Raw genomic sequence first — 21,627 nt, 5'->3', positions numbered from 1 at the left:
CGGTGCGCTTCAACCTATCCAGGAGACAGTTAACATTCCAGGACAGGACATGGAGGGAAGCCCTGGTCGTGATGTCATCAGTCATGGATGGTGATGTCTGGGTCTAAGCCACGCCGCCCCATTGGGTAGTGTGAGTGCGTGCGAGGGCCATTATGTGTGTGTTTGGTCGCACGCGGTAAGAGTACAATCTTTGATGATGAAGCATATACCCGTCCGTGGAAGCTGAAACTGCAGAACAAATAGAAGAACAACAACAGTGGAAAAAACCAATCCCAAACGAACCCTCTTCCCCCTCCTCCAACCTACACTTCGAGAACGGAAGCGTCTGTCGACCCCCCATTTAACTAAACCAAACTAAAACGCTTGGATCGATAGCATGGAGAACCTCTCCAGAAGAACGGATAACCAGTGCATCGGCATGAAACAGTGTAAATAAACATAATTCCAAACAAGTCAGATGACCCCCCCGGTGAAGCACCCCACTCCATTGGCGGGTATACGGCCGACACTGAGCACACGGAGAGTGGGAGAGTGGGAGTGCGAGAAAGGTCCGAGTCCACCTGGGCCAGCGGAAGGGACGAGCCCACTCAGTTCTCAGTGGAGCGGCGCCTGCTACGCGGTGGAGAGCCTGATTGACTGGAGGAGTCGCGACGGTCGGGAGCTGTCACACTTAAGGATCTGGATGTCAATGCTCGTGATTGGCGCCCCTTACGAGACCTTGTGCGACACCGGCGCTGGCGTCCCGGTGATCTTCACCCCACAGGCTGCGGCCCATGTGTGTGCTCCGATGAGTCATCGTGCCGAGGGCGGAGGGGACGCTCCCCCGTCAACCATGTCCATGCCGCTTGGGGAGACTCAAAAAATTGTGTTCTGCAGTGAAAAATTACTTTAAGGCGTGCCGGGAATTGGAGCTGGTATTGCAGGCCCAGGGTACGCAGCTTCTTCTTGACCTCCGTGAAGGAGCGCCAGAGGTCTTGGACATCCCGGTGTAGTCCGGGAATACCATAATGACCTGATTTTGGAACCTGAGGGGACTTCTCGCCCTAGCCGCCCACAAGATGGCATCACAGTCTTTGCAGTTGAGGACTTTTAAGATGATGGGGCGGGGTGGGGCACCAGGAGGAGGCTTAAGTGCCAAGGACCTGTGGGCTCTCTCCACAACAAACCATGTCGACAGAGCATCACCCGGCATCCAGGACTTATACCATTCTTCAACAAAGACGGCCGATTGTCCTGCTTCCACTCCATCAGGAAACCCCACCAGGCGGAGGTTGTTGCGACGTGTGCGGTTTTCAGCATCTTCAGCACGCCTGTGAATTTCCCCGGTTGGGCCACCCGATCCTTGAGTTGGGAGATGTCATCCTCGGCCGTGGAGATGCGGGATTCGGCCTCTGTCAGTCGTGCGGTGGTGTTGCAAAGGTCTTGCCTGAGGAGGGACACATCTATCTTGATTTCCCCAATCTTCCATTCTACAGACGCCTGAGAGGATGGTGGCAAAATCCTTGTCTTGTGGGGGGGAGGCCTCCGTCGCCCCCCCAGGAGGCTCCAACTCGGAGGTAGTAAACCGGTCCATTTTGGTCTGCGTAAGGGCTGGCGTAGGTTTGGGGCCCTTGTCCCTCCCCATGGCCGGGAGCCGGTCCCAATGTCTCTGAGGCCGCAAGAGACCAAGGCGGGATGAAAGATGTGGGGGAAGGGGGCTCAGTGATCCGCTGATGCGTGGAGAATCCGTGAGCAACTCAAGGGCCTCGCCAGGTGAAAGTAATCAAGGGACACCGTCCACTGTAGAGACACGGCGCCAGTAGCATCCGTCACAGATCCCGTGGGGTGCCTGGAGGCCTTGCAGCCCCCAAGAGCATAGTCCTGTGCCCCCGCCCAGACCAGGGTATATCCGATGTCACCCCCCCGCGGAACCTCAGGATGACCAACCGACCTGGGAGGTTTCTGCCCAACAGTCAGCCGGAGGACATCCGCCACTGAGCTCCTCCACGCCACCCGATGTGATGGACGAAAGCAACCTCACCCAGGGCTGGGCCTACTGCTGACAAAACGTGCCCGGACTGACCTCCACAAAAGCCGGGGTCTGCTAAGAGCATTAGTGGGCAGGGACACGAGCACGCCCAAGGTCCAGCAGACATGTAGCATAACCGTCAGAGGTCCGCCCCCAAGGAAGCACCCACAAGAGGACCAAGTAGGCCCACCACTGGCCGGGCCTCACCACCACCACAGCTCACTGTGCAGGCCCGCATTGATTACGAATCCGCAGTGCCAATAAAGGAGGGGACACAGTTCCGGGGCACAATAAATGTAGGGGAGAGGGGGGCCCCACTCGCCGCTGCCCGACAGTGCAGCTGGTCCCTGCCACCGAGAAGAAGTGAGGGAAAGTCACCCCGAACACAACAGAGGCCACAACCAGGCAGCAGGAGGTCTGACCCAATGCCGCTTTCTCTATGTGGGGAAAACTACAAGCTTCACCGCCCCAGGCTCCCTGATCCAGGGCCAGCTCTCGGGTTGGAGGTACAGGTCGCCCCCTGGAGCCCAGGGAGTAGAGGCAAGGCACAGCGGGGGCGGCGTCCCGCACTACACTGCTGCCCGAGGTGACAGCCGCTCCCCCCACTCACCGCAAAGGTCTGCCACAGCACAGGTCCCGCTGCCAGAGGCCTCCCTAGCCTCAAGTCCCGTAGGCCCTCATCACCGCCGCCACCTCTGCTCCTCCCATGCCTGCCGATGTACTGGCCGAGCGGAGGACCGGGGCCGCGGAATGCTGCAGAATCAGTCTCACCCCTGGGGTGCGGGGCGCGCGCCGAAGCGGGGCTGCGGGGACAGCCCAAACCCTCCACTCATCACCAGCTGCTTGGTATACACCCGCGTCACTGCTCAGCAGGCGCCTCGACCCCGGCAACCAGGGGCCGCGCTCGCAGAGAAAGGCAGGCTGCGACCGGCCGCAGCAGGCCATTGCACAAGGGAGGCCAAAGACACCCCGTGCTGTAAAGATGCCCTGCTCCCAATAACCACAGGACGCCGTCGTGTAGTTCTGTTAATTTATTCACTGTATGGCTTATGTAGAGAGCGCCAAGCCAACACAGCTGTGTCGCCAGCGTTCGCGCCGATTGTGGTGGATGCGCGCGCATCCACCAAGATGGCCGCTAGCACGTCGCGTCGTGATGCAACGTGCAACAACTAAAACGCCAACACTACATATCTCCCTTTTTTCCAAACATAGAATACATTTACTCACGGACCACTGTTCATATCAAAGTCTCGATATCTGGCTGGCATCATCACTGGTCTTCCCCTGCGGGTCAGTCTCAATGGGGTAGCCAGGCCCCCTTGCTCAGAAGTCTCAGTACCTCTTCCATCGTCGCTCATCGCTCCTGGACTCTCCCTTGCTCTACTTCCTCTCACTTCAGTCTCCGCTCTGGGGCTCACTCCACTTTCTTGTTCCTGACCGACCTCATCACTTCCCAAATCCGTTTCACCTTCAAATTGTTCATCTCTAGCCACAGTCTCTTCTCCACCTTCCAGGTCCCGTCCCTCTTGGCTCCACTGTAGTACCTTGTTGCACTTCGCCATGCGGTCCTGAGACCACACGTTGCCGTCACTCAACAAGGCCGCTCTATTGTATACTTTCTTCACCTGCAGGGCTTTGCTGTACTTGCTCTCTCCCTTTCTCTGCTTCGTCGCCATCTTCACTCGCACCCATTCACCTTCTTCCAATTCAGTGTCTTTCACGTTCCTCCATCTATTGTAGTGCTTCGCATAGATAGCTTGGGCTTTCTCCAGGTTTGCCTGCACTACCACTGGGGACCATTTGCTCAGTATGGTTTTCTCCTTCCACACCCTGTTGTCCCTTGTGAAAGGGTCACGTCCTCTCAACATTTGGAAGGGACTGTAACCTGTTTCTGTGGGAGTGATGTTGTACGCCCATATCATCTGCCATATTTCCTTTTCTCAGTCTTTGTTGTTCGCTATCGCTGCATTGCACGGACCCCATTACCACACGATTAAATTGTTCGACTTGTCCGTTCCCGGCTGGGTGATAGATTGGCGTGTGCTTTGCAAGGATCCCGTTCCTCTCCATGAAATTTGCCCATTTGTCTGATTTAAATTGAGGACCGTTGTCGCTCAGGATGACCTTAGGGATACCTTCTCTCACGAAGGTGTCGCTCAAGAATTTCAGTACAGTCTCTGTGTCCATCACCTCTTCCACCTTCATCTCTGGCCATTTCGAGTACCTATCTACAAGTACGCACACATACTTTTGAACGCCATGTCCATCCAAGATGGGACCTAAAATGTCGACAGACAGTTCCTCCCATGGGTTTTGTGGTGGATCAAACTTTTCCAGCGCTGGGCATAATGGTTTGAGGGTCTTGTCCGCTCCTTGACATTGGGGACAGTCCCTGACATATCTTTCTGCCCTCAGCTCCATGCCTGGCCACCAATAGCTTTGTTTGGTCCTCAGCTTCATCTTGCCTATCCCCAAGTGTCCTTCATGGAGCATTGCCATTAACTTGGGAATAATGTTCGCTGGGGGGATTACTTTATCCCCTCTGTATATAAACACTCCTTGATCGTCCACTGATAGTTCTTCTTCGACCTCATAGTACGTCTTTAAATTTTCGCGGATCCGTTTTTTCTCAGGCCATCCTTGTACTATGCATTGTTTCACTTCCTGTAAGGTTGGGTCAGCATCATACGCTACTTTCCACTCCTGGTTGCTTATAACCCTTTCCTGGTCGTCTGTCAGCGCTACAATTTCTTCTCCTCCTACTTAGTCCTCCTCTTTTGGTTCCATGGCCGCCGCCCTACTCAGATAGTCTGCCACCTTGTTCCGGCTGCCAGGGATGTACTCAACGTCATATCTAAACTCCAGTAGTTTTAGTGTCATCTTCGAGATACTGGGGGTAGCGCTCGCATGACCACTGGACGTCAGGACTTTCACTAATGGCTTGTGGTCAGTTCTCAATTGGAACCGTGTGCCCCATAGAAACTGTCTAAACCTGGTCCTTGCCCACACCACAGCGAGCATCTCCTTCTCGATGACACTATATTTCCTTTCAGTGTCGCTCAGGGTGCGTGATGCAAAGCTCAGTGTGTCCATCTCTCCTTGTCCCCGCTCTTGCATTAGTACTGCCCCCAAGCCTTTATCACTTGCGTCCGTTGTGAGCACAGTCTTTCCTTGGGGGTCATATCCTTGTAAGGGTACTGCTCCCACTACATCTTTCTTGATGCACTCAAATTCTCTTTGTGTTTCTTCATTCCAGTCAAATGCTGTGCTCTCTCTTGTCAAATTTCTCATGTGGTGAGTCTTTGTAGTGAAATGCTGTACAAATTTACTATAGTATTCGGCCATTTCTAAGAAGGACCGGACTTCTTCTTTGTTGGATGGTGGCGGTGCTTCACAGATCGCTCTCACATTTTCCTTCTTGGGAGTGATTCATTGCACCCCGATTTCATGTCCTAAGTAGGTCACTGTTTCCATGCCCAGGCGGCACTTCTCTCACTCCGCCGTGAGACCTTTCTCTTCCAATACTTTCAGGACTTTGGTGAGCTTGGCATCGTGGTCTAGTTTGTCTCGCCCCATAACCAGGATATCATCCTGGAAGTACTGGATGCCGTCTACCCTCCTAAACAGTTGGTGCATCAATTTCTGGAATACCGCCGCCGCTGACGCCAGTCCAAACGGTATGCGTCGAAACTGGTAGCATCCGAAGGGGGTGATAAATGACGTCAGCCTCCTGCTCTCCGGGTGCAGTGCGATTTGATGGTATGCTGAGGTCAGATCGATGGTTGAATACCATTTGATCCCTCTCGTCTTGGCCAGCATCTCTTCAATCCTTGGTAAGGGAAATTTGTCTACCACGATGTTCTTGTTCAGTTCACGTAGGTCGACGCAGAGCCTGACCTTTCCATTGGGTTTCATGACGACCATAGTGGCGCCAGCCACTATGCGCACGTGATTGGTTCAATGATTCCTCTTTTCTCCAGACTTTGTAATTCCTCTTGCACCGCCTCTCTTACTGCCAGTGGTACGTTTCTCACTTTGTGCGCCACTGGTATGGCGCCTGCCTTGAGGATGATTCTGTGTGCAAATTTCTCCAGCTTGCCCACCGTGCCTCCGAAGACCTTGGGGTATTCTTCCTTCCACTTGTCCAGGTTTGGCTACACCTCCGGCTCCGTGAGGAGGATCTGCTCCTTGCCTCCAGGGTCTAGTTTGATGCCTAGGTCGCCCTGGTCTAGCCAGCCCAGCACGGACGGGCCCTTTTCAGAGATGTATAGTTTGCAGTAGGCTGAGCGCCTTTTCCTTATACTCGAGAATTTTTCTTCATTCTCATCTTCTAAGACCTCAATAAAGTTGTCGATATATTCTCTCCAATCCTCCCATCGCATGAGTGGTTCCCCTGGTTTAATCAAGAACTGCACTGGGGCCGTCGCAGCTGCCGCTGACGCGCTCATCTTTTCACGCTTTACTGTCGGTGCGGTGTCGTTGTGGTTCTTGGGGCTGCCTGGCGCACTATTGCCTTCTAGTTCCATTGGGTTTCATGACGACCATAGTGGCGCCAGCCACTATGCGCACGTGATTGGTTCAATGATTCCTCTTTTCTCCAGACTTTGTAATTCCTCTTGCACCGCCTCTCTTACTGCCAGTGGTACGTTTCTCACTTTGTGCGCCACTGGTATGGCGCCTGCCTTGAGGATGATTCTGTGTGCAAATTTCTCCAGCTTGCCCACCGTGCCTCCGAAGACCTTGGGGTATTCTTCCTTCCACTTGTCCAGGTTTGGCTACACCTCCGGCTCCGTGAGGAGGATCTGCTCCTTGCCTCCAGGGTCTAGTTTGATGCCTAGGTCGCCCTGGTCTAGCCAGCCCAGCACGGACGGGCCCTTTTCAGAGATGTATAGTTTGCAGTAGGCTGAGCGACCTCTGAATTCAAATCTTAGCGGCCAGAATCCTAACATGGGTATACGATATCCATTGTACGTGACTGGCCTTATGTCTAATCTCTCCAGTCCAGGCCCCAGGTGCGGTTCAAATGTGTCTATCCATACGGTTCTCTGAACTATAGTGTAGGGCGAGCCCGAGTCTGCCACCATGTTGATCGGCACTCCTCCAATTGTCATGTCCAAGACTGGTTTTGTCGATCATTTGCCATCTACGCTCAATACCAGGTCATAGATGCAGAGCACTGTGTCTCCTTCCTCTTGGTCGTCTTCTTCTCCGGTCTCCTGTTCTTGTTCAATGTACTTCACCACGCTCCTGGATGATTTTCTGCGGCACACTTTCTCATAGTGCCCTAAGATCCCACAGTACATACATTTGGTGCGAAACGCCGGGCACTTCCTGTCGTGGGCTTCATGCGCCCAACTCCCGCATCTGTAACATGGCTTTTTGTTACTTCCTGCCTGCTTCCCTGGTGGTCCCAGGTTTCCTTGCCATTTGTTCGGTCCCTTTGGCATGGCTCCCTTGCCTCTGCTGTCCCTTCTTGGGTCTTCATCTCCAATTCTGTTTACCACCGCACTCGCCGCTGTTTCCCTCTTCGCAGCTTCTGCACACCTTCGCGCCATTTCTGCTCTTTTCACCACTGTCATAACTTCCTGCAACGTGACGTCACTGCTAGCCCACAGCTTGTCTTGCACGGCGGTGCTCGTGGTGTGCATGACGATCTGATCCTTGATGAACTCATCCTGGAACGCGTCATACTTGCACGTTGATGCCAACTTCCTCAGCGCAGTCACATATTCCTCCACTGACTCTCCGGGTTGTTGTTTACGCTGCTGAAAATTGTATCTGTCGATCCAGACACAGACCGTTGGTTTGTAATGTTCATTCAATTCCTCTATGGCGTGGGCGTACACATCATCGTCGGTGGCCGCCCGCTGTTTCGGTGTGAGGTTCTTGAATATTCTGAGCCCTTCTGGGCCTAGATTATGTAACAGTATGCGCCTTTTCCTTATACTCGAGAATTTTTCTTCATTCTCATCTTCTAAGACCTCAATAAAGTTGTCGATATATTCTCTCCAATCCTCCCATCGCATGAGTGGTTCCCCTGGTTTAATCAAGAACTGCACTGGGGCCGTCGCAGCTGCCGCTGACGCGCTCATCTTTTCACGCTTTACTGTCGGTGCGGTGTCGTTGTGGTTCTTGGGGCTGCCTGGCGCACTATTGCCTTCTAGTTCCTCTTTGTCTGCCCCTCCGCTCTCCCCAAAGGTCGCCAGAGCTCCTGACCTTGTTGGCTGGTGTTGGCTGGTGAGGTGGTGGGGTGTAGGGTGCTTTGCGCCCCTCTGCCAGTTCTGGATGGCTCCCCGCAGTTTATCCCTGCTTCCTCCTTGTGTCTGTGGGCCCTGCCGCGCTCTCTACTGTTCACTTGCCTGTGTGGGTGGGTGGCCATAGGCAGGTCACTCCAGTGTTGCTTGCTGCTCCTGGGTTGTGTCTCTTCCGTTTTTTTTTGTTTTCCTTTTGTGGGTCAGATATCCCAATAACCACAGGACGCCGTCGTGTAGTTTTGTTAATTTATTCACAGTATGGCTTATGTAGAGAGCGCCGAGCCGACACAGCCGTGCCGCCAGCATTCACGCCGATTGTGGTGGATGTGCGCGCATCCACCAAGATGGCCACTAGCACGTCGCGTCGTGACGCAACGTGCAACAACTAAAACGCCAACACTACACGTGCCAGCACAAGAACACCAGAGGGAGAACACCACCAGTTGGGGAACACACCGTGATCAGGTAACGTTGCGGATGGGCGCCGATGACCGCGGGATACAAGGCGGATGACGGAAGGGTCTGGAGCACTCTTACAGTGCGACCGCCATCCTGACGCCTTCCGCCCATTTGTAGGGATTTTATGTTGTTTTTACAACTGTACTTTTTACATATCTGTAAGTCTATTATGATTGACTTGCAGGAAGGCTTTTGGCCAACACATTAAGGCAGACTTGGTTATAGTGGCAAGCCAATAATAAAAGTTGGAGACCTGCTTTAATGAGAAGTTACAATAAAGGCAGGATCCCTCAAGGGCTGATTGTTGTTTCTCTGTATCAAAGCAATTGGATAGGTATTTTGTTATTTGACATGTGATAGATTATCTTTGTAGTTAAGGAATATTCGTGTTGGTTACCGCCTTTGACAAACCTAGGGAGTAGATGATTTGCACTGTAATGATTCTTGCTAGAATCTCTTCAGAAGATCTGACATGTTTAGCTGTCTGCCTGGATCTTGTAGTAAATAAAATAATTAAATAATACATATATCCATATATATATATATATATATAACTTTGTATATCCATATTGATTAGAGGTCAAAGAAGGCAGGATTGAGGGGCATGACATGTCGATACTTTTTTAATTTGACAAAAACAGTGCCCCTACTTTATATTGAAACACAACTGTCCCGGGATGGTTCATTGCAGCATTTTAGATGGCTCAGTTGAAGTGGAAGGGGAGAGAGTCTCCTGTGCTGTGAAGCTGAGGGAGTGGTAGACAGCTGAACTAGAATCAAGCCTTCTTGCTAGGTGCCTGAAAGAAATGTAAATGTACATCTTTGTTTAATCTGCAAATGTAAATGCTGCTTGAGAGTAGGGGCGGGCGGAACTTGCGGAGTGTCACTCCGGAATTCCGGGTAGTTACATAAAAACTCAACGAGATTACGCGGAGTTCTGCGGGCGGACAGAATTGTCCTTTTGTGCTGATTTTTAGCACTGAGAGCTTGCTCAGTGCTGGCACGTGGCACGCATAATGGCACTGCTTCTTTGCTGTGGTTCAAGTAGATTTTCTACTAGAGTGTCACCTTTCTCACTGCGAACAATTAGCAACTGCCTGCGACCGCCCATTTGAGAAAATCTCACAGGGAACCATCCTAGAGCTCGAAAATTGCGCTTGAGGTGCCGATTCTCGCTCGTCAACTTAATGTTGGTGAGCCACAAGAAAGACAAAACTCTACCATGCTTCGGTTGGGGAAGTTTTGCCAGAACTCCATGTTAGAAGCGTAAGTATTACCCACCCCTACTGAGGAGCCAATATTGGCTTTAATTGATGTAGTCACTATTCTTTTTGAGCGTTATTGTAAGGTGATCTGATGAGCTGTGGAGTGTGTGCTTTTAAGGTAAAGCTATACAAAATGTTTGCACTAGGTGCAGTCTGCATATTACTCACATCTATATTTTGGAATCAATTTTTTTCACCTTAAACCTAAATCTTTTTGAGCACTTTGTGGCAGCCTATCTTTTTCTCTGTAACAACATTTTTTAACTGTAAGTTTTAAGTGGTCCATGAGCCCAATACAGTATAAAAACTCATCTGGTTGTATGCATTGCAACGAGATTGAATAGTTACAGTATACACCATCACTAAGCAAGCATCAGACCCTTTCCACTCATAGAAAACATGCCCCCCAACTCCTACCTCCCTTTGGCCCTTGCAATGCTGTCCAACCTCCCTTTGCCCCTTGCAATGCGGTCCAATAACACTTATGCAGCAGTTTCCTAGTTCCTGCTCAGCAGCAGACATGCGCACATTATCATAACCCCCTCTATGTTCAGGTACAGAATATGTCTAAATAGACCTCTTTCTAACCTATCTTCAGGTAGTGGGGACCCCTCTGGAGTGTCCAGATCGGGGTCTCTCAAACAGTCCACTATGTTCTCCCAGGCACACACCCTGTCAGTTGTGTCGCACCCCCTCTCCACTTTTGGGAGCAGTACTTTCCTCTCAACCCTGCCCATTAAACAAACTCTTACCTCCATTTAGCTAATCTGAAGCCTCAGTTGGCCTTCCAATGCATTGTGGTTTCTCGCTTCACAAGAATCAGCGCTCAGTGCGTAAATCTATTGGTGGTTTTATGTTATGCCGGGCATGGGAGCCCCTCTAGCAAGCAAGCCAGAGGTGAACAAGGAAACGCCCGATGAGTGACACCATTATCACAGTCTATCACCTCCTCCCAGAACCCAGAAAGAGAAGGGCAAGCCCACACCATGTGAAACATTTCAGCTTCGTGTTCACCACACCTGAAGATTGTCGCCTCGGCTGTCCGATAGAACGTATTATTTTACCAGGGGAGGTCAGCTCTCTGTAGAAAACAAAAGTTCATCAACTTAAATCTCGATTGCATTCAAGAATTTGACTCCTGGGGCATTCAGGATACATCTAAATGCGTAACAGGGTGTGTCTAACTGAAGGAGTCCTGGTTAATGGAGCTTCTAAATGGCCTGCTATAAATATTTAATTACAGAGAGGTACAAGGACACGAATAAGTGCAAATTCATTAACACAATTGTATCCAAAGTGAACTGCATTTTGTACTAGCAGACTAGTGAAACTTTTAAAAAGAGATGTCTGGTCTGCCCAGAACGGAAACGAGGTAACTTTGAACAGCCTAGAAGGTTGTTTTAACTTCATTCACCGAAACTGTGTATCTAGATGAAAGCTCTTACTACTCTGAATTGTACGTATCGCTGATGTTGGTCCACCTCCAGGGGAGATTTCACTATATGAGTGTAGGGGCATTGACCCACCACATGTGAACCATTACCTACAAATACCTTATTTATCTGACTTCTGGCACAAAAGCCATGATATGCTCCTGGGCATGGTTTACTGCACCAACAAGCTAGGGCTGTGCATCTGAACTGTGCATGTCAGGCTGGCCATTATTTTGCTATCATGCAGGCTGACGTGCATAGTACAGGCTTCCCCAGTCATTGCTGTAAGAGATGGGAAGCAGAGGCACTACCCCATCGGTCTACGATGGAGCGCTGTGCTCACCTGTCCCAGCCAATACTTGCACAGCTCTTATGCTGTTTAGTATTATAAACAGCATGATATCAGTGCTTTTATTGGTCGAGATGGGTGATGTCTACTTTCACTTTCTGTATGCCCAGCATGCTCAGCGCTTCAGGGCAGCGTGCGGGGTGGGGGTGGATTTTGAAGAGTCGGCCAGCCGAGCAAAGAGGATTGCCAACTCCGAGGTACGATTTTTTTTTAATTCTGCTCAGTTAAAGCACAGGCTACGCTGAAACATTTATTACATTAGTGCCCGAGAGCTCCATCCATGGCTGTCTCCATGCGAACTGAAGTGAAAGCACAGGGAGTGCCCCCTCCGAGACCGATGCTTTCTTCGCATTGTACAGTGGTGCTCAGCGTGCGACACAACACACGAGGCCTAAACTTAACAGACATGGCACAATGTGTCACTTTAGTGCCTGCTCATCGACTCTCATAATAGAGCAAACTCCTCGACACGCAGCTGCCGGACCTAAAGATGCTTTGAACGGATTCGTTCACCTGACGGTGCTGAGGTAACCCCCTTGGATTGTCACCTCCGTTCTGGCCCAGAGCCGGTGCTCTTTTCCCACTCCAGCCAGACCTGTAAGAAGTCTAGGGGTTACATCTGACGCTCCCTGATGTACGAAGGCCACGTCCGTGACCGCTTCTTGTACCTCCACACTGCTGCTGCTTTTGGTACAGGGGGCGATATTTCCGCACTGATGCAATACCGCCCCCTGCACCAAAAACAGCCAGTCCGGCCCTGATAATGGCTCACCATTTTCTAGAGTGACCAGCTGCCACTGTCCCCATTGGATTGTGATCTGTGGTGATGCTATCATTATGACCCTATTATTACGGTCATCCCAACATGTCCTGTAGTCATGAGCGCATATGTGATACTGTACATCAAAAATCATATAGATTCATAACTCACGAACTTCCGCCTACCTCCAACATTCTGCAGAGAGGTGCATCCAAACACCACCAGCTTCCCCGGAGTTCCAAAGACTTGCTCTCCAAGTTTTTCGTACACCATGCAGCCTGGTGGAAGAAGTAATATGTTACAGATGTTAAAAGCACAATAGCCTTTGGTGAACGTTCTTGGACTATTGAAAAGCATGACTGACGGGGACAGCAGGGGACAACTTCAGTGTATCATCAGGGAATGTCATCGCTCTAAAAAAAACTTGCAAGAGCTAAGCTGCCTTTGGTTAAAATTCTTAGAGTGCCTTCATTTTCTCATTACCATTAGACTTGCATATTTTAAGTACTTGTGAAGGTCAGTGACATACAGCGCCGCATATACCTAGATCAGTTGCCGCAGAGCGTGGCTACGCCTGAGCTGCATTATCATTATCAATGCATTTCCCAGTACTGTCCTAGGACCATCTGCTGAATCCTACTGAGCGCTTTCTAGAATTGTGACGTGCAACAACGTCAAACCAGGACTTGGTTCAGACCACTAGTTTAATAATATCTTGCCCGCAGGAGACGGCTGATAATTGGGTCTTACGGGCCTGAAAGGCTCAGCCTCAGACAACAGAGGAATGCACAATTAAAAATACTTTGAACTGAAGTCTGACTCAACCCTGTCATTACAGCTGAATCAGAAGACTGACTCACTCAAACCACTGCAGCTACAGAAAAATTGGACATTCTAATGAATTCACCAAGTAACAACACTTCACTGTGTAACAACCGAAGGAAGACAGTCAAACTTACAAGGCTAGTTAAGTAGGCAAACAGCCCAAAAGAATCCTCAACAGAGCTCACAGGCTTTGCCACCTGGTAGGCAATAGTAACATTTATTGGAAATCAAAGAAGGCTTAGGATCAGTGCTTAATTTGAGATGGTGGTTTCCGGTGCTCAGCCCCTGCACTTAATTATCAACACTGGCACTTATGACAGCCTGCCAAATGGTGGCACTGGCTGTCTAATTTAGAGATGAGCACAACAGTTGTTTATTAATTTAATATTCATTAAAAATGACTCATACCTGCCCACCCCCAAGCCATTCTTATAGATTTAGGGGTGTGGAGTAGTAGTAGTTTGAATTGTCACACTTGTAGGAGTGTGATGGTTAGTAGTTGTGTTCAGGGCCGGACTGGGAACCAAAACCGGCCCTGGCAAAGTGCTCGCCCCCTTGGGTGTGGGTGCCGCCGAGCTCTTTGCCAGGGTCGGTTTTGGGCCGATTTTGTTACAGGGCCGATTTTGCAGCTATGCTACGAAAACGGTTCTGTAACAAAAACGGCCCCAGGAGCCCCAAACCGGCCCCCAACTGTGCGGCGCACCGGGGGATTGCCCGGTGCCCGCTACGGCCTGTCCGGCCCTGGTTGTGTTGGTACTGTCATTGGCAGCACTGGCAGAGCAATTGGTGGAACAAGCTGCAGTGGCCTCCTTGCGAAGGCCCTGGCACTTATATTTTTACAAATTAAGCACTGCTTAGGAGTGCATGTCACTATTTAGATGCAGCCATGTGTATGCACTCTCGCCGTAATTACTATGAAGAGCGTCTGCTCACATACATTCAAACAGCGACTGTGGACTATTTAGGAAATCACTGCCTAAGAGGTTAGCTGCCTATTCTGCCGGGCCCGGCAGCATCTTCTACTGACTATGCAGGGGTGATATGGCAAGGAGAATGTTCTAGCTGGTTGCAGAACATGGGGAAGAATCTCCTAATGGAGGAAGGAGCAGGGAAGATAAACCCCACAGTATAAGAGGAAGCAAAGGAGGGGAATCGACACTGGAAAAGGCAGCCAAAACCTATACAGGGTTACATGTCCATATGCATGACAGTAAAGAGTAGTCACTGGCATGTCAGGGCCCAGAGTCAGGTTTTCTCATAGAGCTGCACTATAATGGTGTACTTTCAATTACATTTACATGTAACTTTATCACACATAATAAGACAGAAAAAAGTATTTTGATGTATTCCAATCCAGAATGAAATCTTGTTCTGTAGGATAATTGAGACATGCTGAAGAAATATGAGGTGATCACTGAAATGAGCCTCATGGGACAATTATTTGAGTGTATTTGTTTACCCTAAGACCCGTGGGCATAACTTGTTGTCCTTGTGTTGGTTACACGCTGCTCACTAATTGAGCTTACAACAATTAACAGAAAGAAAAGGTGGACATCTGGAAGACAGTGGTGCTGGAACAATTTGGAGAGTGGGGGTGCTGCCATCAATGTTACATCACTGAAGTCATAGGGACTGTGAAAAATCCAATTGTTTCACACAAAAAAACATAGCCAATGAGTCACGTGCATTCAGCAGTAGAGATGTATAGGTGTGGTATGTAGCCAGTGGTGCATTTGTCATTCACAGACACCATGTTTTGAAATGGGCACAAAATTTGCACTGACATGCCCTCTTACTGCTATAGCTATATAGCACACAAACAGTAATGTATGGGAATCTACTGTAGTGTAGTTCCTATATCCCTGATAGGCTCTGCGCATTGGAACAATATACACTATAGTTTTGACATAGGACTGAGGTCAGTATGTCTTTATCGAGTACATTAAACTTAATTATTTGTGTGTGCCAGCTAACTCAGAGGTCACTAGAAACTTCTCGAATGAACAAGATGGGATTAGTTTCTAACAAACGCATAAACATGACAACCTTGTTTCCCTTAGAGTCGGAACAATCTTAGAATCATGGAAACAATAGATAACCGTTTTACTCAGTCAATCGTGCATGCTTCGTTCCTACAGACTTACACAGAAATAGACAGACAGGCGTTTCAATAAAAAGGGTTTATTGAACAGTCTTATTTCTCATGCAAAAGATATGAACTGCTACAATCGTAAGACAGAATGCGAAGTATAATACGTACAGAGTTAGCAGTAGGATTAAATAATACTGCAATAGCATGGTCTGTAGCTATGACATATATTCATAAAAATACATACATAAATAACACAGGCTAAAATACTCATCTGGTGCTTCTAAAATAATCCTACCCCAGTGTACCTAACCTAAGTGTAGTACGAGGGAAGAAGGAGGTGCTGTTCAGCTGTTCAGCTATAGTTTAGTTAAGCTATAGTTTAGTTTAAATATAGTTGCCAAGAGTCCCTCTAAGACCTAGTCTGATCCATACCTTAGAATGAGGGAGGTTGGAATCTCTTTCCCGGGTCTCGATCTCTAACACCCCGCGAGGGGAGTCAGAAGCACTGGAGTTGGATTCTCGGCGAGGAGGATGGCAGCATCTGGACAGTGCGTCAGTTGGGGACTGGACTTCCTTCCGAACTTGCCGTGGCGAGCCGAGTCGTGCAAGTAGGCAGTCGAATCGTGGACCGAACCGTGGTTTGCCATGGCAAGTGAAGGCATATTTATAACTTGAAGGTGTTTAGGAATGCCAGTATTTACGTAAAACTCGAGCATAAGAACGTCATGAATGAACCCCTAAGGAATAGATGTTCATGCATAATAAATTAGTTCTTGGAGAAATCAATATCCAAGCAAGGTGAAGTCCTAAAGGCTTAAGAGTCTGGTTTTCCAGAACTCGATCAGACGTAGATGAACGGATGTTGGTGGCCATGCCTGTCTTTGGTTAGCATGAGCAATGCCTAAATAAGGGCTGGATTTCTATGCCTAAATAAGGGCAATGTGAATTGTACATATATATAAGGGCATAAATCGGGAAATTCATACAGAATCTAAATCGACACACAACACTAGTTTCTGCAAATATGTATCATTTACACATCACCTAATATGTGTCTTGAGTTGTTGTGATCCTATTACATCTTTGTTTCCATCGCACTTCAGAAATAAAAACAAATTGCTTTATTTGTGCTTTGCTAACAGCTAATATAGTTTAAAATATTTGTACAATTCATTTATATGCATTTAAATGTTGTTGTGTGTTAGGAACAACACTGAAACCCTCCAGCCTTTCCTTTCACACTCCCTGTACTCCAGCAAGATTGTCAGATAGTTCACTTTACAAAATCCTTTCACATTGCAATCAAAGAAAGAAAAATAAACATAAATCTTCGTGTTAAGTAGCAGTTCGTCAGAAGACTGATATTTGACCTCTACCTTTAGCAAACAGCAATTGTGAAAAGAGAAAAACAAGATTTAAAGGCATCTTTATTGATTATTCAGCTTCTGAACTTCAGCATGGTTATTTTGAAGGTACTGCAGCACCCCCAGTGCATCTACTTCCAGCACCTATGATTTAAGATGCTTTTAGTACGAAACTCTGTCGATCTCCTTCCTTTTCGGTCAGGTACCTCCACCAAGCACGCTAGCTGGCCTGAAGTTACGTTTATTGGTAGAGGTAACATTATTTATCAACTTAAATCTCCCCATAGCTGTAAAACAAGCCAAGGCGGGCGAGGTAATTCATTTGCAACTTGCCATTTATGAATGCTGCTCATAACTGTGGGGCCCAGGTGGGAATTTGGGGTAAAAAATATAAACACATAAACAGGTGTTGCCTAATTCCCATTATTTGAACTGTTGGATGTGAACTTTTAAAATTCCCAGTAAAAGGCTGTCATAGTAGGATTCTAAGATACATGCTTCCAAAAGCTTGTCACATTATCCATAGTGTTCAGGACTTTATGAGTTTGCATGGAACTGGACGTCTCCACCAACAGCTTAAGCCAGCACCTCTGAACGAGCATTGTTCTGTTTTAATTGTAAAGCGACCAATGAAAAAAGTATTTTTTTGACTGGATCTGGAATCTGTCGTAGTCTGGCATATGTGGAGTGGTGTGGCTCACTGGTTAGAGGCGGCAGACCCGGAAGCAGAGGACGGCCCGGGACCAGGGTTCAATTCCCGATGCGGCAGGGTCATGGACCAGGGTCAGCGGACTCGATAATTCTCCTCGGTGTCTACTCTAACCAGGTATCACACTCGGCAACTCCAGACCGTCCCCCCACTTATGCCGGGGATGCCTGGTTTCACCTTGGATATACCCAGTAGGGACCATCTCACAGGGAAAGCCAGGATGGGTTCCCCAGCGGTCTACAGCGCGGAGATACCCCATGTGGGGTGATTCCTGCGCTTTACAAGACATCATTACATTACATCATTTACCTCTAACCACTCACAGAGGTCCTTAAACTCTACGATGTCTTTCTAGATCTACAGTGGCTGAGGAAGACTGGGAAGACATAAGCTGTTTAGGGGAATCATCTTGGAATATAATGCAGGGTGTTGACAGAGTTTTGATAGTATTGGTCTTTTGATTTTTGATGATTATTGATTACTTATTGGAGCTAGATATTGCCATGTTTTTAGAGCCTGGTTCTATGTTGGACTGGACTCACTGGTCAGTTACTCAGTCAGACCCAACACTAACACACATTTATTTCCCTTAGGATTTTATGGCAAGACCTGGAGTCTAACATTATGCAACAATCTTTATTGCTACTACTCCAGCAGCTTCTTTAAAGAATATAGAACTTTAGAATTCTGCATAAACAAAACCTCAGATTCCCTAAAACACAGCCTTCTTTTTTGCTGCAGATAAGTACTGTGTGAAGGTTGTGAGGATATATATAAGAAAAAAGATTGGTTTCTCTTGCCCGGTTAGACAACATTTCTCTTTTTAAAACAAACAGAAATACATTTTTTTGTGTATAAATGTAAATGTGATTTAGCAAAAGTTTATTATATTACATGTAAATCTGATTCAAAGGGATTTTTATGCTGTGCTATTTTGAAAGGTTATTTATTTAAAGCAGCAAACGTAGATTATTTTCCGGGCAAATATTTATATTAATTAGATTTTAACGTACTCTCAGGGTTGGGGTCTTTAGAATGACAGTTGATTCTTACAGCCCCAACGCCTGCCAGGAGCAGAACTGTTGACTTTAACAGTGTATATGGATGTTTAGCAGGCAATGATAAAGTACGACAAAAAGCATTGAAAGACGGCATACTGTATACGCACACATAGAAAGCCCTCTTTCAATGTTCTTTGCAATTTTCATCATTCATTAAAGTGTCATGAAGGTTGACACTTTTAGACACAATGCGTCTAGTAAAGAATGTTAAGATATGCAACATGCAAAAAATATTGAAATATGGCAACGTGCGCATGCACACACGAATGGCATTTTGAATGTTTTTCCATACTTTATCATTACCTTACTGTTTCAAGGTGGCCGACATATTGCACCCAATCAATAAGCAATCTTAGAATAGTAAAGAATGATAACAAATGTCAGAGACATTCAAAGATGGCTGTCCATAAGGGCGCATGCATAATAGACTTTTAAAATGCTTTTTGTTATACTTTATTATAGGTTTACAATTCCAAGGTTGCCAATGGCAGTTTTGGGATGGTAAACTCATAATAAAGGACGGGAAAAACCATAACAAGATTCGTGCAATGCTATAGTAGAGCAAAGGGGTGGAGGGGTCTGGGGTTTGTGGCTATTCAACTATTTGCTAGTTTTATTTGTATTGTATACTAAAATGCCATTTACAAATTATACCAAAAAAAATTACAAGATAGTTACATCTAACACAAAAACCAGTGCCACATAATTTCCCAGAAACTCAAATAAAGCAATGGTATCAGACCAAATCTGCAAATACCTGTAAATTGAGCCTGATCCTTAACAGGTAAAAACTTTCCAGAGCTACCATCAAATGGGAAACAGTTGGGGGCATATTAGCAACAAATAACGATAATTATCGCTAAATGAGTTTAGCGATTTATTTTTTTATCGCCGCGCATCGTCGGATTTTATCGCAGAGATAACGTGCTATTAGCAACGTTTATCTCAAATGCGATAAAATATCCGGCGATAGCGCTCAATGCGTGAATATCGCTGTAAATCCAGCGATATTCAGGCATCATCGCCAATAGGGTCTTAACCTGAATATCCACCTCCCATTGGATATACAGGTTAAGAAGTGGTCTGAGCAGGCATTAGGTTTTGGCGATATTCGCGCTTAGCGCAATTTTTTTATCGCTTCGCCTGCATTTATAATAGGCGATAGCGATGCTAGCAATTGCTTTCAGTCGCTAACAGTTTGGGTACGCCCACTTTGCATGCCATTAGCGATAAATATCGCTGACATGCAAAGCGGGCCCCAAACCGGTCGCTATCGCCTACAAGCTGTCGCTAACTGTTGTTAGCGACAGCTTGCTAATAGGGTGAGAAAATTATCGCCGCTTTCGCGGGAAAAAGTCCTGCTAAAGCGGCGATAATGCCCTTGATAATATGCCCCCTAATCTTTTCTCCAATGAGCAGGGGAAAGTGTTGCACAAAGCCTTGAACATGAAGGTTTGGGTACCAGAGTCCCGGATGATCTAATCAAGAAATCTACCAATAAAGTATTACTGGATCACAAAGAAAGAGGGTAATTAATACCACAAGACTCCTTTCTTGATTGGTATGATGAAGATTGCTTTGAAATGAAGAAATAACTTACTACAGCCCTTAAAAATAGAAGGAACATCTGGGGTGGTGGAGGGAGAGGCACAACTGCTGAGCCAGAAGGGCCTATAAACAACTTATAAAATATAAGAAGAATAACCGGTGAACCAAGGCTTAGTAAGCTCTACAGGCCGAAATTGATCAAAAGGATACAAAAAAGTACTGGGAAATCATTTGCTGGGGCTGTGAAGGTCCGCCCAGCAATCTGGAGGCCAATATGAGCCCTGCAAGACGGGTAGAGCACTTCATCTTGCTATATGGAAAGACCACTGAGGTTGAAAAGGGCAACACAGAAAAGAACCATTAAGAAGCCTAAAAGAGGCAACATGCTGGTACACCTACCTTGTGCTACCACCATCATACAGAAAATGCATTAGCTCAGGCCATTCAACATCAAAAATCAGGCAAAGCATCTAGCCCAGACAAGGGGCCAGCCTATGTGTTTAAATACAATTTGGTCATGTGGCTGGGCCCCTTCTCAGTGGCTTTTGTTGCCATATTGGTAGAAGGTGTGGTACCTAACTCCTGGAGGTCCGCCATTATAGTGCCAATTCATAAAAAAGAGAGACGAGACAACCCCGCAGTTTCTTTACTGGACAGTGAAGGCAAAATAGTCAACAAACTACTGTTGACTCGGCTGGAGTCATGGATGGAAGACAACCACATTATGTCGGACCTCCAAGTTGGTTTCCACAAGGGGCAGAGTACCATAGACCACATTTTGAGATTGTACATGATCTTCCTAAACTACACAGATCTGTGGAAGTCTTCCATTTTTCCCAACTTCTTAGACCTAAAGACATGTTTTTTTTCAAAAAAACGTTACTTGTCATTTTCGGATATATACAAATCAATGCCATTTCCACAATTGTTCCTTCACAATCATGTTAATTATTCACATGCTTAGTAACATTTTGTCATGCTATACACCAGAACACATGTGACAGAGTGACACAAAATTAAACAGTGTATGACTAGAACCTCTTAGTCTGCCTGTGACACAGCTTCCCACAGTGCGAATGTATCCATCCCCAGATAGCACCTCAAAACATATAAACCACATATTTTAATCGCTAACCTTTCAACCCACGACAGTTGGAACAATGCCATCGGGAGTCTGACTAGGGGCAGCAGGCTCCTGATTCCGGCCGAGACTTTGGTGGGAGCAGAGTGGCATACAGTTCGCAGTTTGTGATGCAAAATATGAGGCTAGCAAGCCATGCACCCGTTGCAGGAAGCAATTTGCCACCCCATCTGAGAGCTATCTCTTGCGCTTAGCGAAAAGCAGCACCAGCGCAATAAATTTGCGTCGCCTCTTGGGCCTATTAAAGATATATCCCAGGAGTGCACCCTCCGGGGAGGGGTCTACTTCCAACAGAGTCATCCGGGATATTAGTTCAAAAATGTCAATCCAGACCTCCACAATTCTGGGGCAAGTCCATG

General features: G+C 47.4%; 1 protein-coding gene across 1 annotated transcript in view; it reads right to left on the bottom strand.

Moving 5' to 3' along the window:
* The window catches only part of SLC38A1 (solute carrier family 38 member 1), a 421,899-nt gene that overhangs the window by 96,201 nt on the left and 304,071 nt on the right, over positions 1–21,627 (bottom strand). The window contains exon 6 of the mRNA XM_086919085.1: positions 12,714–12,806. Within this exon, the coding sequence (XP_086775211.1) occupies positions 12,714–12,806 (93 nt within the window). The remainder of the gene's footprint in view (positions 1–12,713; positions 12,807–21,627) is intronic.

Source organism: Lissotriton vulgaris, chromosome 1_1 (genome assembly GCF_964263255.1).
Source record: "Lissotriton vulgaris chromosome 1_1, aLisVul1.2, whole genome shotgun sequence".
Lineage (NCBI taxonomy): Eukaryota > Metazoa > Chordata > Amphibia > Caudata > Salamandridae > Lissotriton > Lissotriton vulgaris.
The sequence above is the reverse complement of the archived record's forward strand: the minus strand, read 5'-3'. Positions and strand labels throughout refer to the sequence as shown.